At 59.1% G+C, this 27,310-nt stretch overlaps 1 protein-coding gene across 2 annotated transcripts; it reads right to left on the bottom strand.

Moving 5' to 3' along the window:
* LTBP4 (latent transforming growth factor beta binding protein 4) lies at positions 1–26,318 on the bottom strand. 2 transcript variants are annotated; one of them, XM_065898676.1, is made up of 33 exons: positions 26,170–26,318; positions 24,286–24,344; positions 23,990–24,128; positions 23,393–23,502; positions 18,382–18,573; positions 17,980–18,227; positions 17,801–17,903; positions 17,362–17,436; positions 17,150–17,272; positions 16,414–16,578; positions 15,431–15,580; positions 15,201–15,332; positions 14,470–14,601; positions 14,260–14,385; positions 13,373–13,498; positions 12,637–12,879; positions 12,034–12,159; positions 11,826–11,945; positions 10,958–11,086; positions 10,609–10,734; positions 10,195–10,317; positions 9,850–9,981; positions 8,656–8,787; positions 8,451–8,576; positions 6,930–7,076; positions 5,367–5,630; positions 5,005–5,076; positions 4,613–4,741; positions 4,259–4,405; positions 3,127–3,279; positions 1,774–2,154; positions 1,226–1,378; positions 1–155 (listed from the first exon to the last, which is right to left on the bottom strand). In XM_065898676.1, the coding sequence occupies exons 1-33, from the start codon at positions 26,316–26,318 to the stop codon at positions 1–3; spliced, it is 4,887 nt and encodes a 1,628-aa protein (XP_065754748.1). The 2 variants fall into 2 exon arrangements, with proteins under 2 accessions (XP_065754748.1, XP_065754749.1); XM_065898677.1 differs by lacking the exons at positions 23,393–23,502; positions 23,990–24,128; positions 24,286–24,344; positions 26,170–26,318 and adding an exon at positions 21,948–22,197.
* Between the last annotated feature and the right edge of the window lie 992 nt (positions 26,319–27,310).

Consider the following 27,310-nt stretch of genomic DNA (forward strand, 5'->3'; position numbering starts at 1 on the left):
TCAGGCCCGGGGCCTGGCGGGCGTGCAGTGGTGCGGCTCGTGCGAGGGTGCGAATCCTGGGCGGCAGATGCAGCGGAACGAGCCATCCGTGTTGACGCAGCGCGCGTTGACGCAGAGCTGGGCGGCGGCCTCGGCCTCGTCACACTCGTTGATGTCTGAGGAGGGGGGCGCATACCAGGAGCGCTGTTCAGAGCTGGGGACCCAGGAGCCCACGTCCCTGGCCCCTGAGGCTCCTGGTGCAGAGGGGTGTGGATGCTGAGCCTCCTGTTGGAGTGGAATCCAGCCACTACCACCTGTTGGCTGTGTGAGCCTGGGCAGGTAACTTAACCTCTCTGTGCCTCAGCTTTGTGTTCTGTGAGATGAGTGTGGTAGCCCCTAGGACACTGTTTTTGTTAGAAAAACAATACTAATGATGATATCAACAACAATAAGTGCTTACTCTGTGCCGGACATTGTTTTAAGTATATTACATGTATTAACTTTACCCTCCCAATAACCCTGTGAGGTAGGTACTGTGCAAACTGAGGCCTAGCGTGGGGAAGCCCCTTACCCCATGTCACACAAAAAGCCCACACTCTTCCCAGGGGGTTCACAGACCAGCTCACAAAGACCCCGAGTGCCCAGCCCCCTGCCAATTTCTTGGCTGTGAGACTTTGAGGAACTCAGTTCTCTTCTCTGAGCTTTACACATAGGCCTCACTGTCATCGCAAATCGATGTTCACGACTCTATGAAATGGGTTCTACGACTATACTCATTTTTCAGGTAAGAAAAACTGAGCAAGGGACAGTGACCTGTCCGGGGTCACACAGCAAGCTGCTGGACCGAGCCTGAGGTCTATCCAACTCCCCCCAGAGTCCCTGATTGTAACCACTCTGCTTTACTACTGTCTAAACTAGGCAGACATAATTCCTATTCGATGGGAAGACTGAAAGCTCTTCAAAGAGGTGAAGCAAACTGCCCAAGGTAGCCCTGGGAGTTCTTAGAAATCACGCCTGCAGGATCCTATCCTTCCATCCTGCTTCAGGCTCAGCCCCAGTGCTGTGGTCGGGCTCCACTTTCCTCCCTGCTTGTCCTTCAGGCAAGCCCCATCCCTGAGCAAAAATTACTTTCTGCTCGCCACCGGGGCTGGCCGGTCTCCTTGACGTCCCTGATTACCCACCCCTAGTAAAGGCTTCCACCCTCTCTTGTACCCCACCTCCATGCTGGCCCCGGCCCACCCCTCACCGACGCAGGCCATGCGGGTCATGTCCAGGCGGTAGCCGTCGAAGCAGTCGCAGGTGAAGCCCTCGGGGACACGCACACATCGGCCGTGGGCGCAGCCGTCCAGGATCCCGCACTCCTCCGCCTCCAGCCCTTCGTAGGGCCCAGCCTGGGCGCCTGCGAAGAGTGCGGAGACTCCGGGGTTCGGGTGGGGCCGCGCCCCAGGTTCGGTGGGTTCCCTTCTAAAACTGCCCATCCCGCTCCAGGACTCTGGGGGGCGCTGTGAGGCCAGGATGTTTACGTCACTCTGCTCCCTCTAGCTTTCCTTCTGTCCTCATCGCTTTCTGGGTAGGTCTACAGGGATGTCTCCATGCCTCTTCATCCCTGCTCTCTGTCGCTCTCTCCGACAATATCTCTGTTTTCCCATCCCTCTGAGCCTGTCTCTCCCGCGGCTTCTCTTTGTTTCTGTCTCTGTCTCTCCTCCTCCCCCTCCTTTCCTCCCTGCCCCATCTCCACCTCTCTGCACACCTGGCTTCTCATCTTTGTCCCATCACTCGGGCCGCAGTACTCACCAGCATAGCTTCCACCTTCAGGCGACTCCTCAGGCTCTGGGACGGAGCCACGGGTGTCGCGCGACCGATAGCGCCAGCGGGAGCCCGGGCCGGCAGCTGCAGGAGCCTCGGATTCACCGTAGGGGCCACCATCGTCCTCGAAGTCGGGCATGTCGAAGGGTGGCGTCCCGTAGGGGGCCTCCCGGCGCGCGAAGGGCCCAGGTGGCGGTGGGTAGGGGTCATAGGGTAGGACGGGTGGCAGGTACAACTCAGGCCCGTACGGAAGGCCCTGGTAAGGTGAACCTAGGTCTGGGCCATACTCGTAGGGGAGTCCAAAGCCACCTGGCCGCGGGGGTCCATACGAGGGGGGGCGCAGCACGTTGCACAGGGCCTCAAAGTCATCTGCGAACAGGAGCCAAGCCTAACAATCAGCCCTTGCTTCCTCGGCACCCATCATTCACGTCCCCCCTCGGGGAAGAGAAGCCCGAAGGAGAGGGTGGGGAGGGCCGTGGGCTGAAGCATTAGAAGGGCTTCAAAGGAGGAGACTGGGATTGGAGGCTTGGGGTCAGGGGTTCTGGAGCCAGGATTGAAGGTCTGAGGACTGAGACGGGGACTCCAAGGCACTGGGATCAGGAATACTGAGGACTGCAGCTAGAAATCAGGGTCCACGTGCTGGAATTTGGGGGCCCATGAGACCTGGGGCTAGGGGCCTACAAAAATGGGATGGAGGTGTTTTAGGGACCAGGACTGGGAAGTACCAGGGGCCTGACGGGTCAGGATGCATGGGAGGGGATCTGAACCATGGGACCTGGAAGTCAGAGGAGCAAGGGCCTAGGATTGGCACTGGTTTCCCAAGGGCTGAGAATTGGGAGACTCGGGGCTTTTTAGAGCCAAGGCATGGAGATCTCTGGAGCTGTGTGTTGGCTTCTTAGGCACCTGGATGTGGGTATCCAAGCCACTGGGACTTGGGAGGTTTGCGAGCTATGACCAGAGTCTGTGAGCCAGGATGGCAGGATCTGAGCAACTGGTATTGGAGGTCTAAAGGTCCAGGATTTGGGGGAGGGGTCTCATGGGCTGTCTTGGGCTTCTAGAGACCAGGAGTTGAAGGTCTGAGAGATCAGACCTTAGGACCTTTTGGGCTTTCGGGACTGGAACTAGGAGACCTGCTGAGTCAGGCCATGGAGTTTCTGTGGTTGAGGCTTGGAGGTCTTTGGGTTATGACTTGGGGTCTAAGATTTAGGAAAGCACTGGGACATAGGGGTCTGAGGGACCAAGTTTTGGGAGACCTTGGGGTCTAAGACTAGGAGTCTGAGGACCTGGATTTGGAGCCTGAGGGGCAGAGTCTTGGAGTGTGGCCCAGGCAGGTGGCAGTACCTGAGTCCTGTGCTGGGCAGAGGGCACAGTCCATGCCCCAGGCCTCGCCATAGAGGCAGCAGCACTCCGTGTAGGTGGCCTGGCGATCCAGCCGAGGGCGACTGCACACGAGGTCAGCCCCCACTTCCTGCCAGCACACTCCCAGATTGTCGTCTGAGGGCAGAGACAGCATGCATCAAGGTGGGAAGACACTCAAGCCCTCCCAAATGCTCAATCTCCTCCCTGCTGGAGCAGCCCAGCCATCCTCTGCCTGTCACTAAATCCGTCTCAGAAGCTGTGTGTGATCTGACTCCCAGAAGTCCTCTGAGGTAGCTCCAGATGAGTACGGGGCTTGGTCTGGCACAAGGCTATCATATAGGAGGGTGATAGGGTCTGAGAGGAGGATTCTATCCAAGACTGGCCGCTGCAGGGCTCTGTGACCCCAGGGCAGTTGCTTTCCCTCTCTGAGCATTGTTGAATAAAGTCTCAGGATGTGGGAGGACGTTGTAGGAAAAGGAATTGGGAGGAGAAGAGACTTTGGGTCAGTGGGCAAAAAGAGAGAGAGGACCCAAAGAAATAAACACAAACACATCGAAAGAGTCAGAGACTCAAAGAAACACGGGAAAGCAAAGATGCAGAGAGAAACAGACCTAAAAGCAAAGACAGAGGCAGAGAGTGTCAGAAATTCAGAGAAAGGCCTAAAGACAGAACCCACAGAGGGGTGCAAAGAGACAGAGACCCACAGGGAAATAATAGAAAGTACACTTTTAGCCCTTAGTAAGACCAGGTCCCATTCTGTTCTTAAAAATAAAATTCCTCAGAGCCACCCTATAAAGTAGGGGCTATTACCAATCCACCCACCCAATGTGTAGAAAGGAAGTTGGGGTCCAAGAGGCGATAAGGAACGTGCACGTGTACACAGGGCCAGTAAGTGGCAGGGAGGCTCCTCTACAACCTTCGCCTCTAACCAGGCCCGCTGGCCTCTTGTTCCGAGAGTCAAACACCGAGACCAGAAGCTAAATGGGGCGTGAAGGGGCGTGGCCCGGGTGCGGGCGGGAGGCTGAGCAGGGGTAATGAGGGGCTGGACTGCTTGGGAGAGACGGGGCGGGGCTAACCGGCGGGGCGGGGCGGGGCGGGGCGGGGGAGGGGTTACCGAGGCTCTGGCTCTCGTTGGAGACGCAGCGGCGCCCCGAGCCGTCCAGCACAAGTGGGGGCTCGCACGTGCAGTGATAAGAGCCTATGGTATTGACGCAGCGGCCGCCCTCACAGGCTGGCTCCTCGTCCGCGCACTCGTCGTTATCTAGGGAGGCATGGAGGAAGTGATCAAGAAGCAGCCCTCTCCCTTTTCCCATTTCCCCGGTGCATTGACGGCGGGATAGATGGAGTCTAGACTCCAGGAAGGACTTCCTGCTGGGGGTGGCCACATTCCAGAGAGGAGCTGGAGTGGCCAAGGGTTGGGGAGAGTCCCAGGCGGGGGTGTGAGTGCCGGTGGAGGTGGGGTTCCTACCGATGCACTCCAGGCGCTGGGTATGATAGTAGTAGCCATTGCTGCAGTAACATGAGTAGCCTGGGGCCGTGTTCACGCACACGCCGCTCTTGCACACCTGGTCTCGGAAGAGCTGGCACTCGTCCACGTCTGCGGGAAGGATGGTCAGAGGCACACCCCCCATCAAGAGAGACGGGGGTGGGGGTGGGGGGAGGCAGGCCAGGTTGTGGGGTGGGCTGGATGGGGGGTTGTAGCTGCGGGGCATGATCAGGGAAGAGAAAGACAGATGGCAAGAGAGACCCAGAGGGAGAGATACAGGAGATAAGGGTGGGAGGGGGAGAGACAGAGATTAAAAAAACAGAGATAGGGTGAGACAGAGCTGGGCCTGGGGGCTGAGGGTGGGCGGGCCTTACCTCTCCGGAGGCTCGGGTCTCCGCTGGGTGCCAGGTAGCCCCGGCCGTGGGGGCACAATGACTGGTACTCAGCTGTACACGGAGACAAGGCTGAGCCCAGACACCCGTGCCCCAGCCCCTGCCTTGGGCCTGCCTGTGCCCACTTGCCTCAGTGCCCACCCTTCACTGCCCAAGTCTACAGCCCCTGTGCCTATTTGTATCCACCTCTCAGACTCGCGCCCACCTGGCTGGCAGCTCACTCTTGCCCGTGCAATACCAGCACCTCAGTCCCTTGTCCAAATGTGTCCCTTTGTCCCAGTCCCACGTCCACCTATTGCTACCCAAACCCTCCGCCCTGTGTCCACCCAGCAGCCCATGCCCACCTGTCTCGGTGCTTGGGCACTGCTGGATGCGGCAGCCGCTGCCCCAGCCCTCACCCACAGTGCAGCAGCACTCCTGCCACGTCACGTTCCGAGCCAGGATGTTGTCACATGCATCCGGAGCTGCCGTGTCAAAGTAGCACTCCCGGCGCCCGCTGCCCACAGGGCCCTGCCGAGGTGGGCTGGGCCGGCGGGACGGGGGTGGTGGGAGCCTGGCTGGCAGACTGGGGCTGGCGGGTACGTGGGGCTGCGGGCCCGGGAACGTGCCTGAGGAGACAGTGTGGGCTGAGCCTCCAGCCCCTATGTTATGGATGGAGAAACTGAGGCCCCCATGTGGCAGAACCGACTCCACACCTCTCAGCATCTGTCATCATCTCTCTCCCATTCTCACCTCCTCTAATTTCTGTACCTCTTGCCGCCCCATCTCACTCTCCCAAGCGTCCAGCCCATCATCCAAGCTGCAGTTCAGGTAGGAGAAGAGGGGATTTCCCTGGCCTCCTGGAGGCCTCCCTGGGGCCTCACATCCAACGTGTCCCAATCTGGTCTCAGAATCTTCATACCCAAATCTAGACCTAGGCCTGGACACCTCTCCCTGACCCAGGCAGCCCCACAGCCCATCCACTTTGGCCTCTTGAGCCCCTCTCCCACCTGCCCTCTCCTCCCCTCCCATGGCCCTTGCCTTGGTCCAGCCCTGTCCTCTCTGCTCAGGTCCCAGCCCCACTCCAATCCACCTTCACATGGCAGCCAGAGGAAGTTCCAAAATCTGATCATACCCCTCTCCCGCTCAAAACCTTTCCATGGTGCCAGAGTGCCCTCAAGAAAAGTCCAACCTCCTGACCACGGTAATAAGTCAGTGTGGTCTGGCGCCTGACTCCTTCTGCAGCCTCACTTCTCCCCACCCCTTCCCTTGCTATGTAGAGCATGTCACCCTGAACTTATTTCAGTCCCTCAAACATGTCAGGTCCTCTCTTGCCTTGCCAGGCCTTTGCCCTTGCTGTATCCTCTGCCCAGAATGTCCTCCCTCATCCACTTCGCTTGGCTTATTTCTACTCATCCTACTACTCTCAGTTCAGACATCCCCTCCTACAGGAAGCCCTCCCTAACTCTCCTTCAAGGCTGGGGAGGCACCTCCTCTGGATTCCCACCACGCCCTAGCCTTTCCCATCATAGGCTTGTTTGCTCTGGCCTGTGCCTCGTCCATCCCAGTCCCGATTCCTCTGGGTTGATACCATCAGGTTATATTGCCATCTGCCCCCACTGGATTGGGAGGCCCTTGAAGACAGGGTGGTCTCTCCTGGTCACTACTGTGTCCTCAGGGCCCAGAAAAGGGCCTAAACTCAGTGAACGTCTGTTGAATGAAGGAATCTGGTAAAGTCAGAACCAGGATCTACTTCTCCTGACACTGAGTCCCACACCCAGGTTAACTCATGTGTTCTGAAGGCTTTTGTTGTTTAAGACAACAGCCTCTAACTGACGGCAGCTGTCCACATCAGGAATGGTTAGATCCCATTATTTTTCTGCGGGGCCGGCAGCCATCAGTTACGTAGACATTGATCTCAGTCTCACCAGCAGACGTCCGAGGGGAAACACAGCGTCCAGTCATGGGGTCAAACTCCTCAGGGCTGTTGGGGCAGACACAGAGGAAGGAGCCTTCCACATTCTCACACAGGGCAGCTCCACACACACCCTGTAGCGTTTCACATTCATTCACATCTGTGAACAGGAGACAACAGGGAAGAGGGAGTCAATGGTTGTGAACTTCTGGAATTCCATAAGTCTAAAAGTCTGGGCTTTGAGTGTGAGTATTTTAATGGCCCAGATCCCATCATCTGCTTATCTTTTGGTGACAAACCCTGAATTTCCCTTGGGAGCCCTCTGCTCCTCCAACCTATGTTTTGAGCAGGCCAAGCAGATTGCTGCATTTCTCTGATTCAGAGACAGGCAGTGACCAAGCTGGGCCAATCAAAGCCAGTCCTGGGGCTCGTTCTAGAAATATGGAGAAAGACCCTCCCTCTGTAGCCAGGGATGTCAAGCTAAGGATGTCAACCAGAGGTGCTAGGGCCACTTTTGTCATTGTGAAAAGAGAATCTGCCTGGAAATAAATGCATTAGAGGATAGCAGAGCTGGGAGAACAGCTAGCCTTGTTACAGTTCCTGGATCCACGTACGCCTGAAGTTCAAATATTTCCCAGGACTTCAGTTTAATGCCCTTTAAACAAATGAAGCCTGTTGTGTTTGCATTTGTCAAAACTAAGTGAATGTGTAATTAAGACTCATGCATTGCACTGTATGTAAATTGAACCTCAAATAAAAATATCTGTAAACACAAACTGAACTCTGGTGAATGACATGCATTATGCACAGAAGAATTTAGGGGGAAGTATATCGAAGCTTGCCATTTAATTTTAAAATTCTATCCAAAAAATTTTGTGGATTAATGGAAAGATGTGTGAGGAAACAAGCATAACCAAATGATAATAATAGAATATAGATCATGGGTATGCTGATGTTTCATTCTACAGGCCTTTTAACTTTCTGTATGTTTAGAAAATTTCCTTGGAATTTCCCTGGCGGTCGGTGGGATTTCCACAGCGCTTTCACTGCCGTGGCCCAGGTTCAGTCCCTGGTTGGGAACTAAGATCCCACAAGTTGCGGGGCATGGCAAAAAAAAAAAAAAAAAAAGATTCCTCGTAAAATGTTGGGGAAAAAATAAAGGATGTTTATGTACACTTAAGATTAGTGCAGTTTTGGAACTTCCCCGGCAGTCCAGAGGTTAAGACTCTGCGCTTCCACCGCAGGGGGCGCGGGTTTGATCCCTGGTTGGGAACTAAGATCCCATATGCCGCGCAGTGTGGCCAAAAAAAAAAAATTAGTGCGCTTTTACTACTTTATGCATGCATTTTTAAAGCATGCCCCAAATAAAATCTGGATAAATAGGGGTTCCTGAGTGACATGAAGATGATCTTATATTTCAAGGTCTAAATTCCGTACCCTTAAAGTTTACATGCATTCAGATCTATGGAGAGAAGCAGGGCCTGACAACCTCTTCCCCACCCTCTGGCCCCACCCACCCCCTGGAGCCCCGTACCCACGCAGTGACGCCCGTCCCGCGCCCCCTCGTAGCCCTGGTCACAGAGGCACTGGAAGGAGCCAGGCAGGTTCTGGCACATGGCATGGGCCCCGCAGAAGGACCGGTTCCGGCATTCGTCCACATCTGCAACCACCAGACAGTCAGGCCATTGCTGGACCTTCTATCCCCTCCACATCTCACCCATTGCCCCAGGGACACCCACCCTGGCATCCACCCCCTGGCGTGGGCTGGTAGCCAGGGTCACAGGCCGGTGTGCAGCGGTAGGAGCCAGGGGTATTCTCACAGCGCTGGGCTCCACAAATCCCTGGGCCATATTCCTGGCACTCATCCACGTCTGCCAAAGAGTAGGGAGGGGATGGGGGAAGGAGAGGGGAGTCACAGGCCTGGATTCACAGGTTCCTGGTGCTGCTTCCAGTTCCCATGACTGAGAAGTCTCTGAATCTGGTATTCTAGGAGTCTGAGCTTCTAAAAATCAACAAGCATTGATACCTCTTAAGGCCTCGTTACCATTCTCGTCACTATTCTCCAAATAGCCTAAACATGGTCCCGCCTCAGGGCCTTTGCACTTGCTGTTCCCTCTGTCAGGAACACTCTTCCCTCAGCTATCTGCATGGCTCCCTCCCTTGCTCACTCAAGGGTCTAGGTCAAGCCCTCCTAGCACCCCTACCCCTACTGCCCTGTCATCTCTGTCCATTTATCCTGCTTTACTTTCCTTCTTAAACTCCTTATATCCATGTAGTTATTGGTATGCTGACTGTCACCTCCCTAGAATGCAAACTCCACGTCGGCAGGGATTTGGGCCTGTCTTGCTCCTCATCGTATCCCCAGGGTGTAGAACAGTGCCTGATACACAGTAGGTGCCCCCAAACTGTTTGCTGCATGAATCGAGGTCATATTTACATATTTCTTGTCTGTCTCTCCCCCTAGAACGTCAACTCCATGAGGACAGGGATTCTGTTTTACTCATTGCCTGTTCTACTGCCAGTGTTGCACACAGTAGGTGCTTAAGGAATTCTTGTGGAATTAATGAATGAGGTCCCATGAAACTAGATTTCCACGAATCGGGGGTCTGGCAACCCAAGAGCCCAAGGCAGTCCGCAGTCATTTCATCTGTTCCACAAAATGCTGACCCACACACCATCCCCCCCCCACGCCCCCAAATCCGGACTGCTTCTGGAAGCGAGGCTTGGCCTGTTTCCTGACAGGAGTGTCTTCCCCTATCCTCCTGCCTCCCCTCTACAAAAAAATATAAAGACACGCTGGTGGCTTGTTTCCACCACGATTAGGAGAGACTTAAGTACATTGGTTGGGAGTCCTTTCCCTCCCCTCCCCCCAAGTCCGTGAGGCTTGGAGCCGGCTTCTGCCACTCTTCGTGGGGGTGGGGCAGTGGTCTCACCGTCACAGGTGCCCTCAGGGCCTGCGTGGTAGCCAGGGTCGCAGTCGCGGACACAGCGGTAGGAGCCGGGGGAATTCTCACAACGCTGGGACCCGCACAAGGCCGGGCCCCGCTCCCGACATTCGTCCACGTCTGAGGAGGGGAGGCAGGGCAGTCAGATGGGAGAGGCAGGGAGGCAAAGGAAAAAAGGTGGAGGAGTCAAGGAGGGGAGAGTCAGAAGAGGGAGGCGGGAGTCGCAGGAAAGGGGAAGGGAGAAAGCAGCAGAGGAGAGGCAGAGGGGGGAGACAAATGGGGGAGAGCAGGAGGCAGAGGCGAGAGGGACCAGGCAGAGGCGAGGCCTCTCACCGAGGCAGGAGGCGAGGTCTGGGCCAGCGCGGTGTCCTGGAGGACAGACGCACTCGAAAGAGCCGTCGGTGTTGGTACAGATGCCGCTCTGGCAGAGGTCCTCCTCGCTGCATTCGTCCACGTCTGCGGGACAGTGTCGGAAACCACAGGCGAATCTCCTTCTTTGCGTAACATTCCAAGCCACGCCCCTCCACCGCCCTTTCCCCGCCCCTCCAGCTCCAAGACCTTAACGCCTTCTCCACCTGCCTTAGGCTCCTCCCTTTCCTGCAAGCCCCACCTCTCCGACGGGTTTGGCTCCATCCTTTCCATTCACTGCCCAACTTATCCAGACTCCGCCCTTTCCCCTTTTGTCTCCCTACTCCGCCCCTCCCTTTCTCCACCCATTCCCGATCCAGGCCCAGCCTGGGTACGGACCGAGGCAAGAGGCTCCGCGAGGTCCGGGCCGGTAACCGGGAGCACAAGTACAGGCAAAGGAGCCGTCGGTGTTGAGGCACTCGCCGTTGGGGAAGCAAAAGTCGCCCTCCAGGCACTCGTTCACGTCTAGGGTACCCAGAGATAGGGCTGCGGGGTTACCAGACCCGCCCCCCGAGACCCAAGCCCTGCCTACAAAGGAGCAACCCTGTCCCCCAAGCCACACCCCGATGGCCGGTTTCTAAATTCCACCTGCAGTCCCTTAGTCCAGCTCCCACCTCCCCACCAGGCTTTACCCAAGGAAGCCAAGTCCCGCTCCCAGGCTGTCCAACCTTTTCCCCGCCAAGCCCACCTGCGCAGGGCCCGGGCCGACCAGGTGGTGCCCGGTAGCCTGGCGCGCAGGTGCAGCGGAAGGAGCCTTCAGTGTTAGTGCAGTGGCCATGGGGGCCGCAGGAGGCGCCCGAACGGCATTCATCCACATCTGTGGGAATGGGCATTTCAGAAGGGGTTCTGTCTAGGAACACACTGATGGATCCCCTTGGGGGAGAGGGGTCTGAAGAAGGTGATGGGAAGTGTTTGGGGTTGGATATGAGGTGAAGGCTCCATGGCAGAAGTGGGTAGGGGAGACTGGGGTTGGGGGTCCTTGAGTCTGGGTTTCTGGGAACTCCCTGTGCCAGGATCCTGGGGTCAGGTGAAGGGACTCTGGGCTGAGACAGGGGTCAGACATTAATTAGGGTAAGGGGGTCAGGTATTATAAACCAGGATAATTAGATGGCATTCTGGTGAGTCAGTGGCCAGAGTCTCTAGTCAGGGGTCAGGGTCCAGGATGGTGAACACAATCAGGCCCCGGGGAAGGTACTCTGAGAAGGGGCGGGGGCAGTGGAAGAGGCAGCATCAAGCATCACACAGAGTCACGGGTTGTAGTCAGGGTTGTGGTCAGTAGTTATGTTTAGGTCAAATGTCACAGTCAAGTTGAGGGTTCATTGGTCACAGAGTCAGAAGTCACACTCAGGGCCAAGGGTCGTGGTCCCCAAATCAGGAACTGCAGTCTGATCAGGGGTTCATAGTCTAGGTCAAGAATTGCAGTCAGGCTCTGGGGGTTGTGGTCCAGGTAAGGGGATTGAGATCCAGGTTAGAAGGTTGTAGGCCAGGTCAGGGGTCATGATCTGGGTCAGGAGGCATGATGCAGGTTCAAGGTCACACCCAGGGCCTGATCTCACCAGTACATCGGCCATGGTGCAGGTGGTGGCCAGCAGGACAGGCCCTGCACTGGAAGGAGCCAGGTGAGTTCACACACTCCTGCCCAGGACATGCCAGGTGCTTCTCACACTCATCCACATCTGGGGAGCAGAGGAGAGGGTGGCTTTGGAGGAGTGGCCCAACGCCCCCCTCACCCCTCCACGCTCCTCCCTCCCTCCCCGGCCTCACCCTCGCACTCAGAGCCGGTAGCACTGGGTTGGAAGCCCGTGGGGCAGACGCACTGGAAGCTGCCTTCTGTGTTCTCACAGCGGCCATAGGTGCAGGGCGGGGGGCTACGGGCGCACTCATCCACATCTGGGCCACAGGAGACCAGCGGGGCTGAGGAAGGGGCCTGGACCCATTGCCATCACCACCCACCCCAACATTCTACTCTGGAGGAAGCGTCCTGGACTTCGTTCAGGCTGCTCCCTCCTCCCAGAAGGACAGACCCTTTCATTGTTTCCCCATTAATGGTCTCTCCAGCTGCCAGGATGCGGCTAAGGCACCACCTCCTGCATGTTGCCTTCCCTGATTCAGAGCTGTCCCTGCCTCAGGGTTCCCACAAGCACGAGGATATCATCCAGAAAACGAGGAGGAATGGAGAGCACCCTCATATGTGGAGAAAGGGGAGAAGAAGCTGGAGCCAGCCCCTCCCCAGCCCCTCAATACCCCCAGGCCTCTGTCCCTGTCCTCCTTCACTGAGCCTCATCACTCTGCCTCTCTGTCTCCCAAACCTGTCTCCAGTCCCTACAGCAGATGGAGGTGAAGTGGCTTTGGGCTCAGCACCCTCACCTTGGCAGGGGGCCCCCGGCCCATGGGAGCGGAAGCCAGCAGGGCAGGCACAGTGAAAGGAGCCTGCTGTGTTGTCACAACGGCCTGGCCCACAGGGTGGTGGCTCCTGGGCGCACTCGTCCACATCCTCTTCACACGCTGAGCCCCGGAAGCCAGCCGGGCACACACAGTGGAAAGAGCCGGGCAGGTTCTCACAGAGCCCTCGGCCACACAGGCCTGGGCTCTGGATGCATTCATCCACATCTGCTCAGAGCAAGGGACCAGGTCATACCTCCTCTAGGCCCCTTCTGCCCGCCCCCATGCTCTATTCTACCTCCCTGACCTCCATCGCTCTGACCTTCCACCCTCCATCATTCTGCCACCTTATCCGTCATCATTCTAACTCTATCCTCCATCCCTCTACTTCCTCAGTCCCTGTTAAGCTGCTTGTCTGCTTCCTAGAACTCTGTCTTTCTAGTCCATATCAGTGGGCCTCCTTAAACTCTGTCCTCCATAACTCTACCCCTTTCCCCATTAATGACGTCTCCATCCCCCATCCCTCTGCTTCTCCATCCTCCATGACTCAGCCTTTCTGTTTTCCAACACTTGGCCTCTCCATCCCCAACAGGCTGCATGTCTGGTTCTCAGAGCCTGGCCTCTTTCTCCCATCAATCAGCCTCCCTCTGCCTCATTGCTCGGTATCTCCATCCCTCACCACTGCCGCTCTACCCTTCCCCCTACATGCCCAATCCCTCACCCTGGCAGCTGGCTCCGTGGGGCGCAGCCTGGTACCCAGCGGGGCACACGCACAGGAAGCTGCCTGGCGTGTTCTCGCAGCGCCCACGGTCACAGGGTGGCGGCACGCGGTGGCACTCGTCCACGTCTGCGGGCACAAACCGCGTGGCTGGGACTGAGGCAGACACTCCGCCTCCTCGCCTCCCCCAGAAGGCCTGGGGCGGCGGGGAGGCGGCGAAGGCAGGGGCGGAGTCAAGCTTCGGCCAGGGCCAGGCCGAGGCAGGAACCAGGGGCGGTAGAGGGGCTCGGAGGGGCTCGGTTTAAGGCTGAGGCGGAGCTTCAGCGGGGAGGACAGGACAAGAGTTGGGGACCCAGCTTGGGCAGAGGCAGAGAGGAGGACCGTGAGGGGGGCAATTTGGGGAGGGCAGGGCCTGGGGAGGGCAAGGGCGGGAAGAACAGCTTTGGGGACCGAACAAAGGGGAGGCAGGAGCGAGGGAAGGGGTGGTTCGGGGACGGGGCACTGGTGTGGCAGGGTGGAAATCGGGAGTCATGGTGAGTAGATAGGTTGCAGCAGTTGTGGGACAGGGGAGGGGCCTTGGAGAGGGCAGGAGCTAGTCTGGAATATTGAAGGGGCGGGGCCAAGGGAGGGGCGGGGCCGGGACCCAGTCAAGGAGAGGGGCGGGACAGTAGTACGGCAGGGACCGGCCCCGACGGGAAGGGCCGGCTGGGCCGGAAAGAGGCAGTGGCGGGGCCGAAGTGAGAGCGGGAGCTGGTTTGGAGACGGGGCCAGGGGCCAGGCCAAGGCAGTAGTTGGGCTGAAGGGACGTGGGGAAGAGTGCGAGGGCGGGAACTGCTCCAGAGGGAGAGCTGGAGCGAGACCCCAGCTGGGGTGGGGCCTGGATTTCTCACCCAGACACTCCGCACCCCGCGGGCCAGCTCGGAAGCCCGGCCCGCACACGCAACGGAAGCTGCCTGGCGTGTTTTCGCAGCGCCCGGGAGCACAAGGCGTGGGAATGCGGCGACATTCGTCCACGTCTGAGGGTACGGAGGGGTCTGGTCAGGAGGTGACAGGGTAGAGCCGCCCGCCCCGCCTCCGTCCTCCCCCTCGGCCTGGCTCACCAATGCAGCGCATGCCCTGCGGGCTGAGCCGGAAACCGGAGTCGCACGCGCAGGTGTAGCCACTGGGCCGGGGAATGCAGCGTCCCGGGCCGCAGACCTGGGGATTACGTTGACACTCGCCTGCAGAGGGACCTGCGGGGGTCCAGTGAGCCAGGGTTCCCCCATCTATCAATCTTCTGTCCCTTTCATCCCAGTACAGTTCCCTCAGATCCTCTGCCTAAAACATCCTCCCGGATGTCCCTCCTCAAGCCCAGTCTTCCCCCTCTGATGTCGCTCTCCTTTATCATGGGACATTCTCATCAGATCCTCTGCCTGAATCCTCCCATACCCAGTCTTCTGCCTGAGATATGTTCTTAGTGTCCTCCGTGAAAAATAATTATTTGTCTCACGTTAACTGAGCACTTACTATGTGCCAGATACTTCAGAGGCAGCTTGCTGAATCCTCACAATGATCCGCATTTTATAGATGAAGAAACTGAGCCTCAGGGAGGTTAAATTGACCTTCCCAATTGACAGAGAACTTGCACCCAGGCTTGCCTGACTCCAGCTCCTGATGTAACCACCACCCCACCCTTCAAACCTTTATCTTTCCCCACCCATTCCTTAACTTCTCTGGGTGTCACATCCTTATCTGTTCTATTGTAGAATCTTCACTTTGGAGCCCCCCACCCCCCACCCCGACCTCCTGCCTGTAATACCACCATCAATGCCGCTGATTCCCTCTACCGCACCTGATTCAGGGATCTCCGGACCAGTCCAGGCAGGGATGCTGGGCAGGGGAAGCTCAGGGCCCGGACGGGGCTCTGGCCTCGGTTCTAGCCGTGGCTCAGGCCGGGGTTCTGGGCGATGAGTGGGCAGAAAGCCTGGTAAAGAAGGGCTGTCAACAGTGGAGACCTGGGTTTGGGTGTCCCCACTCATCTCCCCTTGGAGACAACACTCCCTCCTCCAGAAACCAGCTCACCTGTGCGTGGCCGGGAGGTGGAGGATGGGGCACGGGGCTGGCTGAGGGACACTCGGGGTGGTTCCTGGCCCAGGGGTCTGGTGTTGTAGCGGAGGTCAGAGGCCGAGTAATGATAGCCAGGGCCAGCTGGGCAGATCTCCCGAAAACCCTCTGGACACAGGAAAGGGAAGAAGATGGGCAGAGAGAGGGCAAGAGAGTAGGGGAGAATGAGAGGGAAGCGGGGTGAAGGAGAGAGAAAAGGGGGGCGGCTAGGGTCTGGCCTTGGCCGTGGGTAGGGCTTAGCCTGGGAGTGTGTTAGGGGTTTGCGTTGTATGCTGAAATGGGGTCTAAGAGTGGCTGGGGGGACCTGGGGTCTGAGAGCATCTAGGGGGAGTGTAGTCTAAGGGAATTAGACCCAGGGATGTTCTGGCATGAGGGTAGGGTGGACATGGGACCAGCTTCAGGCCCCAGTGGCCAAAGAATGGGACATCTCAGAGGCTAAAGGTGGGACCAAGGATGCTTTTCCCTCTTTGGGATGATGGCAGGGACCGGAGTTGAGGGCAGGGTCTGGTTTGGTGTCTACAGGGAGGTTGAAGGCCAGGAAACAGTCAGGTCCATTGTGGGGTCTGGTTTTATGAAGAAGCAAGATTGCCTGGGAGGTGTCTCCGGGAGGGGCGTGTCTGGGGCGGGGCCCAAGGCGGAACCTAGGTTGAAGGCAGTGTCTCAGAAGCTGGGGAGGTGGCCAGAGCCTGGGAACAAGGTTGGGTAGGCAGCCTATCTCAAGGGCTAGGGGAAGTCGAGGCTGGGGGTGACGCTCGGCAGACACAGCCTAACTTCAAGGTCATGTGCAAGCCAGGGTGGAGTCCAGTCTGAAGATAGGCTGTCTCAGATGCCGGGTGCGCGGCCAAGGCTAGGGCCCAACCCGGTTGGAGGCGCTGGGGGCGGAGCCTAGAATGGGGGCTGTTTATGTCAAGTCTAGAGAAAGGCGGGCAGGAGGCGCTCACCTGAGCCAAAGGGTGGGCAGAGCTGGCAACCCCGGCCCCAGGCTTTGCCTACGCGGCTGCAGCAGCAGATCTGTTTGGTGATGTTGCGTAGAATGGGCAGCGAGCAGCCGCCGTCGCGGAGCACGCGGAAGCAGGGCCCCTTGGCCTCTGAGATCACGTGTTGGGCTGGGGGTGGGGGAGGAAATTCTTCAGGGCGGGGTTGGGAGTGTAGTGGGACTAGGGGATCTGGGAGGTAGAGGAATGGTCCCAGGGAGGGTTCGGTGGGTGTGAGGGGCATTTGGGAAAGCTCTGAGAGAGTCTGAGGAAGAGCTGAGGGGTCTGGGAGGTCTGAAAATGGTTTGGGGCTTGAGGAGAGTCTGAGGGGTGAGTGAGAGAATCTGGGAAGGATCTCAGGATCTGAAGAAGGTCTGGTGGTCGAGAGAGAGAGGAGGAAATTTGGGGGCTTGAGAGGAGCTGATGAAAGTCTGGGGATCCTAATCCAAAAGGTTTGAGGGGTTCTTAGAGGAGCTGAAGAAGGTTCAGGGAGTCTGAGGGTGAATGAGAGTCAGAGATGAGACGTTCTGAGGGGGATCTAGGAGTGACTGGGTGAACCTGGGGTCTGGGAGCATCTGGGGGGAGTGTGGTCTAAGGGAATTAGACCCAGGGATCTGGGATAGACCCAGGGATACCCTCTGGCATACCCTCTGGCATGAGGGTAGGCTGGACATGGGACCAGCTTCAGGCCCCAGTGACTCACAGATGCAGCTGCTGCGGGACGAGTCAAGCAGAAAGCCGTCGGGGCACACGCAGGTGTATCCGCCATGCGTGTTCGCACACTCCCCGTGCTGGCAGCGCCCGCCAGTCTCGCACTCATCCACATCTGCGAGGGAAGGGGTGGTTCCAGTGGCGTCAGGGGCAAGCTCCCAGCCAGCCTCGTCCCAAGCTCCTCCCACGCCTGCCCCAGCTCACCTTCGCAGGACCCATTAACCCTTTCAAAGCCAGTTGGACACGGTCCATCTGGGACGCCCACTTGGTCGGAGTTACCTGTAGAGAGAGGAGAGAGTTGGGCCGGGGCGCGCGGAGTGAGATGGAGTGGGCGGGGACGAAAATGGGGTGGGAGGAACTAAAAGGTGTTGGGTGTGGTTTGAGTGCAAGGTCAGCCTTAGGTTGGCGATCTGCATGGGTAGGCCTGTGGCACAAAGGCCGAGTGAGAACAGGGTAGCCAAAGTCAGAAAGTGGGGTGGGTGGTCCCAGACGGTATGGGTAGGTCTAGACTGGAAATGATCCCCACAACGGGTAGGCATGGCTAGAATTTGTGTAAGGGTATATCTATGGGCAGAGAACAGGAAGCAGCGGGGTTCTCACTCCTCCCCAGCTCCGAGCACCTCGGGGACATCCTGGGACTTACCCAGGAGCTCCGAGCACGACTGACAGTCGTGAACGCCCCAGGCCAAGCCGGCCCCTCTGCAGCAGACTTCCTGCGTCCGGAGCCCGGGCAGCGGGGACGCACACTGTGGGGAAGTGTAGGGTGAGCGCGCCCCCGCGCGGTGGCACGCTCCGGGCCCCTCCCCACCGGCCTCCTCTCACTTCGCCTCCGCGCAGCTCCCGAAAGCAGTAACCGAAGCCCGAGGCGTCCGAGTAGCCGTCCTCGCGCGGCGCGCTCTGTGCCAGCACCGTGTAGGGCGCTGCCGCCTCCGCCCGAGCCGCCGCCTCCGCCCGCGCCACTGCCTCGGCGTCCGACTCCTCCCAAGGGCCGGACACACGCTCCACCTGGTGCACCACCACCGACGCCTCCTGCGGGTGCTCCACGTGGACGCTCACCATAGACGCCACGCCTGGAGAGAGGCACGGGGTGGGGGGCAAAGTGGGAGTAGGAATGGGGCGCGCTGGAGAAGGGTACTTAAGAGAAGGTAGGAAAGATGGGAGTCAAAGGAACGGCAAGGTGGTGGACAGAGGGGGCGGAGGGGACTCCGGCCGCACTTTCCTCACCATGCTCATCGTCACGGTGGTTGGCCAGTGGCATGGTGTACACAGAGCGGGTGAAGCCTGGCATGGCCGGGGCCGGGGGTCGGGCGCCCGATGAGTGCAACTGGCAGAACTTGCCAGCGAAGTCCGGGGGACAGAGGCAGCGGTCAGGCTTCACGCACACACCTCCGTTGTGACAGATCAAGGGACACAGGACTAGGGGGAGAGCGAGGACACTCAGGGCCGGCAACCCTCCTTGCATCGCCCCTGGGACGAGCGCACTCAAACGAGCTCAGTCCCTAACGTTGCAACTACATCCTCAAAGGTATCACTCAGTTCAAAGTCGTTCCGCCATGAGCTGTCTTGAGTCATCTCCCCCTTAACCCTGGCCACTTGCATTGGCTGGGTCCAGTCGTACAGCCCTGGAAGGTATAGCTCCGCCCACTGGGTCCACTCGCCACGCCCTCCAGCTCCTTTTTCACTTTCATTTCACCCCGCCCTCCCTCTCGAGCCCCACTTTCTGGCCGAGTCCACGGCGTACCAGCCCCGCCCAGACAGCGTTGTACCCGCCCGTAGGCTCAGCCCCGCCCACCCTAGCTCTTGCCTTCGCATTTAGCACCGCCCATCTTTTACCGTTCAGCCCCTCAGACCCAACGCTGGTCACTTCCATTGACCAAACCCACATTTTGCCACTCCCTGGCACTATCCCTTGCTCGCACCTCCGTCTCCTTACCATTCTAGGCACGCTCACACCCCGTCCGGCAGAATCCACTACGTTCAAGCTCCGCCCACAGGCTGTGCGGTTTCCCCCCCCTCCCCTTCTACGCACCCTGCCCACATCACCTTCTTCTACCCGAGGGATTGTAAACCCCGCCTGTCAAGGCGTCTAACCTGCTGCCTTTAGCCCCACCCACCTTCCTTTCCTCAAGTTAATTTGCCCTGGCTCACTCGCTCACGCTCCTCTCACCCCACCTCCCGGCTATCTGGACGTCCTAGCCACCCCCCGCCCCCCACGCTTTGTCTCCTCCCACCTCCCCTTGGCTCCGGCTCTCCAGTTCTAGCTCTGACTTCCCGCCTCCAGTAGCCCCGGGGCGGGGGCCAGCGGGAACGCGCCTGCTCTCCCCTAGGCGCGCCCTCGCTGGGCCTCAGGCCACCTCTGGGCGGGGCACTACCAGCTGTGCGGCGGGGTAAACAAAGAGGGGAGCGGCGGGGGCAGGGCGGCGGCTCCTCATTCCGGACCCTTGGGGAGCCCCGGGCCCGCTGAGCCAAAGAAGGCCGGACGTATCTTGCGAGGGCACCCCCTCCCTTTCTCCCCAGGGGCTGCCGAGAACAGCTGGAGACAGCTGTGCGGAGGGCAGGAAGGGGGCAGGCGGCCGGGGCCGTCCAGGAAGGCGTGTCTGGGATTCTGAGCCACACACTGGAGACAGGAAAGCATAGAGGGAGCCCCCTCAATTTATAAGGGTAAAGAGACTGCACTCCTGGGAGGAGATCAGTTAGAAGGCAGCACTCTGGGGTTCAAAGACCACTGGAGGTTTCTGGAACAGAAAGGGAGCCTACCCCAGAGGAAACGGTGGCACCCTTCAACAGAAGGAATCCCTTAAGTCCTTTTGGGGAGAGTTACCTAAAAACAGGACTCTAGTGTCTTCTAGGGAATGGCCAATTTGAGGGTGCTGAGAACAAGGTTTAGATGGAGAAGTGGGATTCTTGGGAGTCCCCAGCCCAAGAGAGTCTCAATTGTCTGGGAAGACTGTAAGATACTGTGGAATGCCCCCTCCCCTCTCAGCTAAGGGATTAGGTACCCAAGTCTTTTTGATTAATGGCTGCTTGGGGGAAACACAGTATCTGTAGTCCTCTTGGGAGGATCACTGATCAAGACCAACTCTGGGTTTCTCTGAAGATAGACGGATCAGAAGTTCCTGGGGAGGGAGTCAGCTGGAAGGGAAGGACTTGGATAGACAGGAATAGGGGATCATTTGGAAATAGAAGAAAATAGGAACCTTTTGTGGGAAGAGAATTTGACTAGGGAGCTGAGTTATCACTGTATAGAATCTGTAATCCGGGGTTTCCCCTGGATGTGGGGAGGAATGGCTGAGGGACAAAACCAGAGTTCTCTGGTGAGGGGCACAGTCTGGGGAGATTACATCAGAAGAATGTGAGGGAATTTCACTGGAGGGGCTGGTCTCTGGAGTCTGTTGATAGCGGTGCAGAGGGGCTTAGGGCGTGAGGGCAGAGACTCTGGGCTCCCCTAGTTAGAGGAGTCAGGCCAGGACTCCAGGGTGCTCTAATAGGGGTCCTTAATTAAGTGGCAGGCCTAGGAGAGGCTTAACTAGGAATCAAGATTCCAAAATAGGAAGGGTCTCTGTTGGGGCGTTGCGGGTGGTAATCCAGTTAAGTCTGGGGGCATTTCCTAACCTCCAAAGACACTTGTCTGTCTTCTCTCATCCTGAATGTAGGCCCCCCCCCCCCCCCCCCCCGCCAGCACCCTGAGGGCCTCCACACCCAGGGCGGGCCGCTAGACGGGCACAGGCAACTCCATGTCCCACACCCTTGGAGGGCTGAGGGGCTGAGGACATCCAGGTCCTCCCAAGGTCAGCCTCCTTCACAGACCCCTCCTTGTGCCTCCAGGGGCTTGGCACCCGCCTGGGCAAGGCTCCTGGCACAGGCCCGTTGAGGCTGGGCCGGGAGGGAGTGAAGGAAGGAGGGAGGAAGGGGAGGAGAGAGGGAGTGGCAGCGGGCGGGGGCTCAGGCGGGAGATGAGCTCACGCCGGCCAGGGCTGGGTTGGCTGGGAGCCAGGCTGGGCGAGTTTTCCGGCGCCAGGGGCCCCCACTCCCCACTCCAGAGGGCCTCTGGGGCTGGGGGCAGGTAGGCCCAGACCCTGAGAGCCCACCCACCACCATACCCTGGGGCCAACAGGTGGCCCACCCCCCCACCAAGGGCTCTCCATCTCTAGGGGAGCCTGGTGCGCACACTCCTTCTGTCCCCTCTGCCCCCAGGGGGCGCCTTTTCCCCTAGGCCTCCTGCCTGGATTGCTCTTCCACGTGCGACCCTTGCAACTCAGGGTCCTGCAGATACCCTCCTTCTACGAACTCTTTCCCTCTCAGCTCTCAGGATCAACTTTCCACACCCCAATCCCCCTCCTCACAGGCACTCCCATCCTAGACTTTCCTAATCCGTCCCACCCAAAGAAGCAGAAAGTGGAAAACCCCCCATGGCCCTGGATTTCTCCCTTGGACTCTGGGGACCCCTTACTCACAGTCACAGAATTCGGACCCCTTTCCCCCAAGACCCCAAGACCCTCAATTCTGGTATTCCCCACTTTGACTCAAAGGCACAGCAGTCAGCCCCCAATCCCCTCATATGGGACATCACAGGTCCCTGAGAACCCTCATTGCTTGCGAAATCAAGACCCTCAGGACCCAACCCCAAAAGCCAGGAATTTGAGGCTCTCTTCCTTAAATAAACCAGGGATTCCCCGGCACTACTGCGTAAGGAATCTGGACTCCCGCGCCCTGGGGACTGTCTCCCCCATCCCCGGGAATCCTCCTCCACCCGGAGAAGCCCTCCCTCGGGACCACCACCCCGCACTCACAGGCGCGGAAGCCGGGGCCCCCCGGGGCCGCCCCGCCGGGCGCGCCGCTGTCCACGCTGGTGGCGTTGCGGGGCGCGCAGGTCGGGGTGCAGCGGGGGCCGGTGGGCCCATGGACGCAGCTCAGGCCGCACACGGCCGGGGTGAAGCGCACGCGGAGGCGCTCTCGGGGCCGACCCAGCCCGGGCTGCGGCCGGAGCAGCGCCAGCAGCACCAATAGCGACACCCAGAGCAGCCGCGCGCCGCCCGCCATGGCTGCAGCGCCGCGCTCCGCCGCGCCGCCGCCCCAGCCCGCCCGAGGGGCCCGGCCGCGCCCGCCCGCCCGCGGGGGAGGGCGGCCGCGCCCCCGCTCAGGCCCCCCCTCCCCACCACTCCCTCCCCGGCGGCCGCGCGGGGGCGCGTGGGGCCGGGCGCGCAGCCAGAGGCGCGCAGTCTGGGCGCTAGACTCGCAGGGGGGAGGGGGGCGCCCCCTCTGCCCCCGCCTCGCACCAACAAGTGAATGGGGCCCGCACGGGAGCGACGGGGAAGGGAACAGGTGGGGGCGGGTCCGTTTCCCCCCCAGACAGGGCTGAATTCATAAAGAGGAAAGAGTAGTGGGGGCCGCATTTGGGGAGGAGGCTAAAGGCTGTCTCTGTCTTAGTCACAGAGAAAGGAGCTTCATCTGGGTAGGCGGCTGTCATGGCACATCTGGGCAGCCAGGTGGCACATCTGGGGGAGAGAAGGGTCGGTGCACCTGGGCACATGAAGGAATTGGGGGTTTAGATGGTGGGCAGAACGCTGGAGGGGCACATTCGAGGACGCAGTCACATCTAACCAGAACCCTCACACCTGGTAGAAGTCAGAATGGATTAGGGGAAACGGTGGACTGAAACTGTGGGCGGGGGTCTTCACATCTGGCCGGAGGCCCACATCTGGAAGACTTTAGGGAGGAGGGGACACATCTGGGCTGAAGGCCACAGCAGGAGGGGGACTTCTGAGGGTGGTTGAGACTAGGGGGTGTGCTAGCCCCGGGGCCGAGAGCCGGAGCGGGAAGGCAGGAGGACGGTCGGGAAAGTAGTGGGAGGCCTTTGGCCCCTAGCCGCCCCGCAGTTTTGGGCATTCGGTAACCAGGCAGGCGCCAACCCGCACAATCGCTTTTGTTGTCTGGGCAAGTTCGGCCGCTTTCTCTGCCGGGACAGCGCCCCCCTCTTCGGCCGGCGGTGGGGAGCCCGGACGCTTGGCTTCCCGGCCCCACCCCCGCGGGTCAGCGCCTCTGGCCAGCGTCTGGTCCTGTCCCGGACTCACCTCCCGCTGCCGGACGCCGGGGTCCCTAGAGGGGGCTGCGTCCTGGGGAGGGGTGCTGAGCTACAATGGGGGGCGGCTAGGCGGCGGCTGGACCGTGGGAACCAGACGGCTTTATCTGGCCCGGAACCCCCCGCCCCCCGGCGGAGGAAGGGCGATGTTCTTACCCCGGGACTGGCCGGCAGGGGCTCGCTGTGGGGGCCTCCTTCTCAGCAATGCCCGGGCCCCCGGCCCGCGGGGCCGCCGTCGTCTCAGCAGAGCTCGGGCTTCCTGCAGCCTGGGTGGGATGGGGCAGAGAAGGAGCTGTCACCGCGGTTTGGCTGACCCCCCCACCTCCCCGCGACTGGAAGAGACCTCCCACACCAGGAGGTCTCCCAGTGGAGGTTCTGCGACCCTCCCCCCATCTCTTTATGGGGACCAGGCCTGGAGCGTTCGTTGGAGGCTTGGAAGAAACAAAGTCAGTGGGAGAAACAGAGATGAGGAAGGGAGAGAGAGAAGAGAGACACAGAGGCAAAGAGACAGGTAACTATGGGAGAAAGAGACAGCCGGAAATAACAAATACAGAGAGAGGAACATGGAGACAGAGACAGAGAGACAGAAACTGAAAGACCCAGAGACAGCGACTGGCGAGAAAAGGAGAAACAGAGACACAAGTTGATAGAAAGAGAGAGCAAGGGAGAGGAGACCCAGGGAGCAGAGAGAAAGATGTGCCAGAAATGGTGGCATAGTTGGGAGCACCTAGAAGGGGCGGGTTGCACACTCACGTCAGTGGCTGCCAGTTAAGGGACACCTGTTTCTTCCTCACGCTGAGGCTGGGGCTTGACAGCTCTGGGGGCACTGGAGTCAGGCACCACTGAGGACCTGCACACTTTTCGGGCCGGCAGCTCTGGACCCTGCAGGAGGCTTCAGAGACAGCCAGGGACTAAGTGGAAAAGGAGGCAACTGAGTTCCTCTTTCATCCAGCTCTGCAGCTGGGATGAGGGGTGAGGAAGGGAGCCCCCAGCTCCTCTGCTCCTACCACCTGTCCCCTCCTACCTATACCTCGCCTACAAGAACCCACCTCTGAAGCAGCGGCTCCTCCTGGGCGATCGGCCTGGGCAGCAGCGACAAGCAGCAACACTATAGATAGAGGGATGGAAGTCACTCAGGCCCCTAGCACTGTAGAACTCCCCAAAGGAAGGCAATGAGGGATAGGGGAGGGAAAGCCAAGATGAGGCTTGAGGGTGCTCGAGACTGATGTGTGACCAATCTGAGGCACTGTGCTCGATGCCTCAGTTTCCCCATCTGTACAATAGGAGGCAAACTGGTTTAGGCTCTCCAGGGATAAAGGTCACAGCAACCTCACGTTTATTTTTCTTCTGAAGTGTTTGAGGTAAGGTATTATTGGAAAAGACATTTAAAAGTCTTTTTAAAATTATTTTAAAAAAAGAAGAGTAAGACTTAAAGAGGATTTCTAAGCGCACTTCCAAGCCCGATCTGGGAATCTAGAACCCCGCCCTCCCCGCACTTCCCTGTCCTGGACTCAGCCGTCATCCCGCGATTGGCCGGCAGATGGCGCCACTCCACAGGCCTCAACGGCTGGGGAGGGAGGTCCTCCTTTGACTATGGGTCCAGCAGGGTGCAGAGGTGGAGGGGGATACAGGAGCCACAGCCCAGTACTGGGAATCCCGAGGCCTGAGTTCTAGCCCCTTCCTGCCCTTCCACGTTGTGTGTCCTGCAGCCAGAGTCTCCTGGTCTATGGGTCTCAGTTTCCCGCCTGACCAGGAGGAAGGAGTCGTTCTTGGAGGAATCTCCGCGCCGGGAGGGTCTCAGATTCTGGCTGGCGGAGCCCTCAGCTTGGGCGCAAGTGCGTCGCAACCAAGGGGCCCCCCAGACAAATCCATTATACCCAGGCTAAGGGGGACGAGGGACGAGGCCGCGCGCGCCGGCCTGGAGAGAGGGGCAGCAGGGGGATGCTGCGAAGGGGACGTCGGGCGTATGGACTCTTTTTAGATGTGTGGGGCCCAGTAGGGGAGGAGGCCGCCCGGGTGGGAGCCTTCCGAACCCCCGATCCTGCAGTCATCCCTCCCGCCTTTTCTCCGGGTTAACCCCTTCCCAGCCCCGCCCCCGGCGCGGCTCGGGTTACTAAACGCATTCGCAGAGACGGAGGCGGGAGCTGAGCCCGGGGCCTTTGTAACGGAGCGCTGCGCCGCAGGGCGGGGGTGGGGGTGGGGGGGGTACTGGGCAGACTGTTTCCTTCGATCTCGTCACCCGTAGACAGGAAGAGTGGCTATAACCCCCTAAATCTATAGGAAATTCTGGATTTCTTGCCGCGAAATCACTGGTACCCCATTCAAGCCTGGAATCCGCTAATTCTAGGAAACTAAAGCACCCCCCAACCCTCATGAAATCTGAGGGCCCCCCATCTCCGCACAAATTTCCACAAGCCCCTCCACCATCAACCCAAAACTCCACGTCTTCCTCATTCATTAGGAAAAGGTCTCTTAATTAGTTCAGGCCTCCCCGCCCCCCAGAAAACCAGGACATGTCAACTCCCCCTTAAAGTGCCCTGATAACCTCCCATACTCTTCCTCCTTAAGCACCCAGTTAGTTTGGGGGACCCCATCCCAGCTCGGCCCCACCCATCTATCATCTTAGGAGAACTCAAAAGCCCCATCCCCATATAAACTGGGACCCTTCTCCAAATAAACTCTAGAATTCCCTGGAGCCATATCCGTCTCTACCACACGGGAGGGGAATCCCTCCCCTCAAAATCTCAGTACACTTCGGATTCTAACCCCTACAAAATAGAGGGCCCTAATAAATTCAAGAGCTCTGGTTCTTCATCCTTATCACGAAGCAGTGGGTTCACATTCCCCTAAATCCGAAAGTCCTGGTCTTCCTAGACCTCCAGACTTATTGGGTAGAGGCGGCACAAGGACGAGGGGGCCGCAGCGGGGCTTACCCGGCCGGGCGGCCCGGGATTACCGCAACCTCGACGGCCTGGCTGGGGCTGGGGCCGGCGGCGTGGGCGGCGGAGGCGGCGGCTGCAAGCAGAGACAGCAGCAGCACCAGCAGGAGGGGGCGGCGGCCGCTGGGGCCAGGCAGCCGCATCGTGTCCGGCGTGGAGTCGCGCTCCAGGCGGCCAGTCTGTCCAGCGGGTCAGTCTTGGCGCGGCCCCGCCTCCCGCCCCCGCCCGAGGCCGACTCACTTTCTCCACAGTCCCAGTCTCAGGCTGCGAACTTCCCTCCAATCAGAGCCCGGTTCCGCCAGGGGGCGCTGCCCGCGCGACCAATCAGGAGGCGAGAGGGGAGGGGTTAAATAGACAGGTGCCTGGCATGGGGCTCGGGGATCAGGAATTTTCAGTGCTGTCGTGGGTACTGGCTCAGTGAACCCCGTTATAAAGGAGAGGCCTCAAGTGTGGAGTTGCTGGGACTCCTCCCAGTCGACGCGCAGGCGGTGGGCAGAATCCCCTAAACTAGATTCCCACTGGAAGACCTCATCCCTCGGTTCACAGTCCTGGGAGAAGTCCATCAGAATTTGCTCCTCGACTGGCGTAAATTCTGGAAGACCCCACAGGTGCCTACTTCTCAGTGCCTGCACTGAGCTCCAGGTCCGGCCCCTCTGAGAATCCCAGGCCCACTCTAGACCTTCCCAAAGGATTTGCCCCTTCTCAAAGCCCTGTGTTTCAGGGGTTCCAGGCTCAACAAACAATAGCTTGCTCCTCAGAAGGCTGTAGCCTCTGCCCCTCAGAGGACCCAGGCTCCGCCCCTGACCCACAGACTCCACTCCCACAGGGCTCCCGGCTCTGCTCTCCTATTTGCACCCCTCTTCACCGCCACCCCTAGAGGGTACCACAGCCCCCTCCCTGCCTGAATATTTAAAGGCTCCCAAGAGCACCCTTCCCACTCCCAGAATTACAGACTTTCTCCTTAAAGAATTCCAGTCCCCTCTCTTTCTAGGGACCTCTACCATTAGGAGCCCCAAGCCACAAGTGGCCTTAGTCCCCACCCGCACCCGCTTTAGTGGGTTCTAGGCTCCAAGCCCTGCTCACAACCTTCCAACTCAGAGGGTCTCAAGCCCCGCCCCGCCCCGCCCTTTCATTA

The sequence above is a fragment of the Phocoena phocoena genome, chromosome 20 (genome assembly GCF_963924675.1).
Source record: "Phocoena phocoena chromosome 20, mPhoPho1.1, whole genome shotgun sequence".
In the NCBI taxonomy this organism is placed as follows: Eukaryota; Metazoa; Chordata; class Mammalia; order Artiodactyla; family Phocoenidae; genus Phocoena; species Phocoena phocoena.

Bases quoted from the DNA above. Each gene is read 5' to 3' on its own strand.
- LTBP4 (XM_065898676.1), bottom strand. From the start codon at position 26,318: ATGCGGCTGCCTGGCCCCAGCGGCCGCCGCCCCCTCCTGCTGGTGCTG. The intron at 15,333-15,430 runs GTGAGCTGGTTT...CTTCTTTACCAG, and splicing joins CACCTCCCGGCCACGCACAG to GCTTTCTGCCCACTCATCGC. The intron at 11,087-11,825 runs GTGAGATCAGGC...CCATTCCCACAG, and splicing joins GCACCATGGCCGATGTACTG to ATGTGGATGAATGCCGTTCG.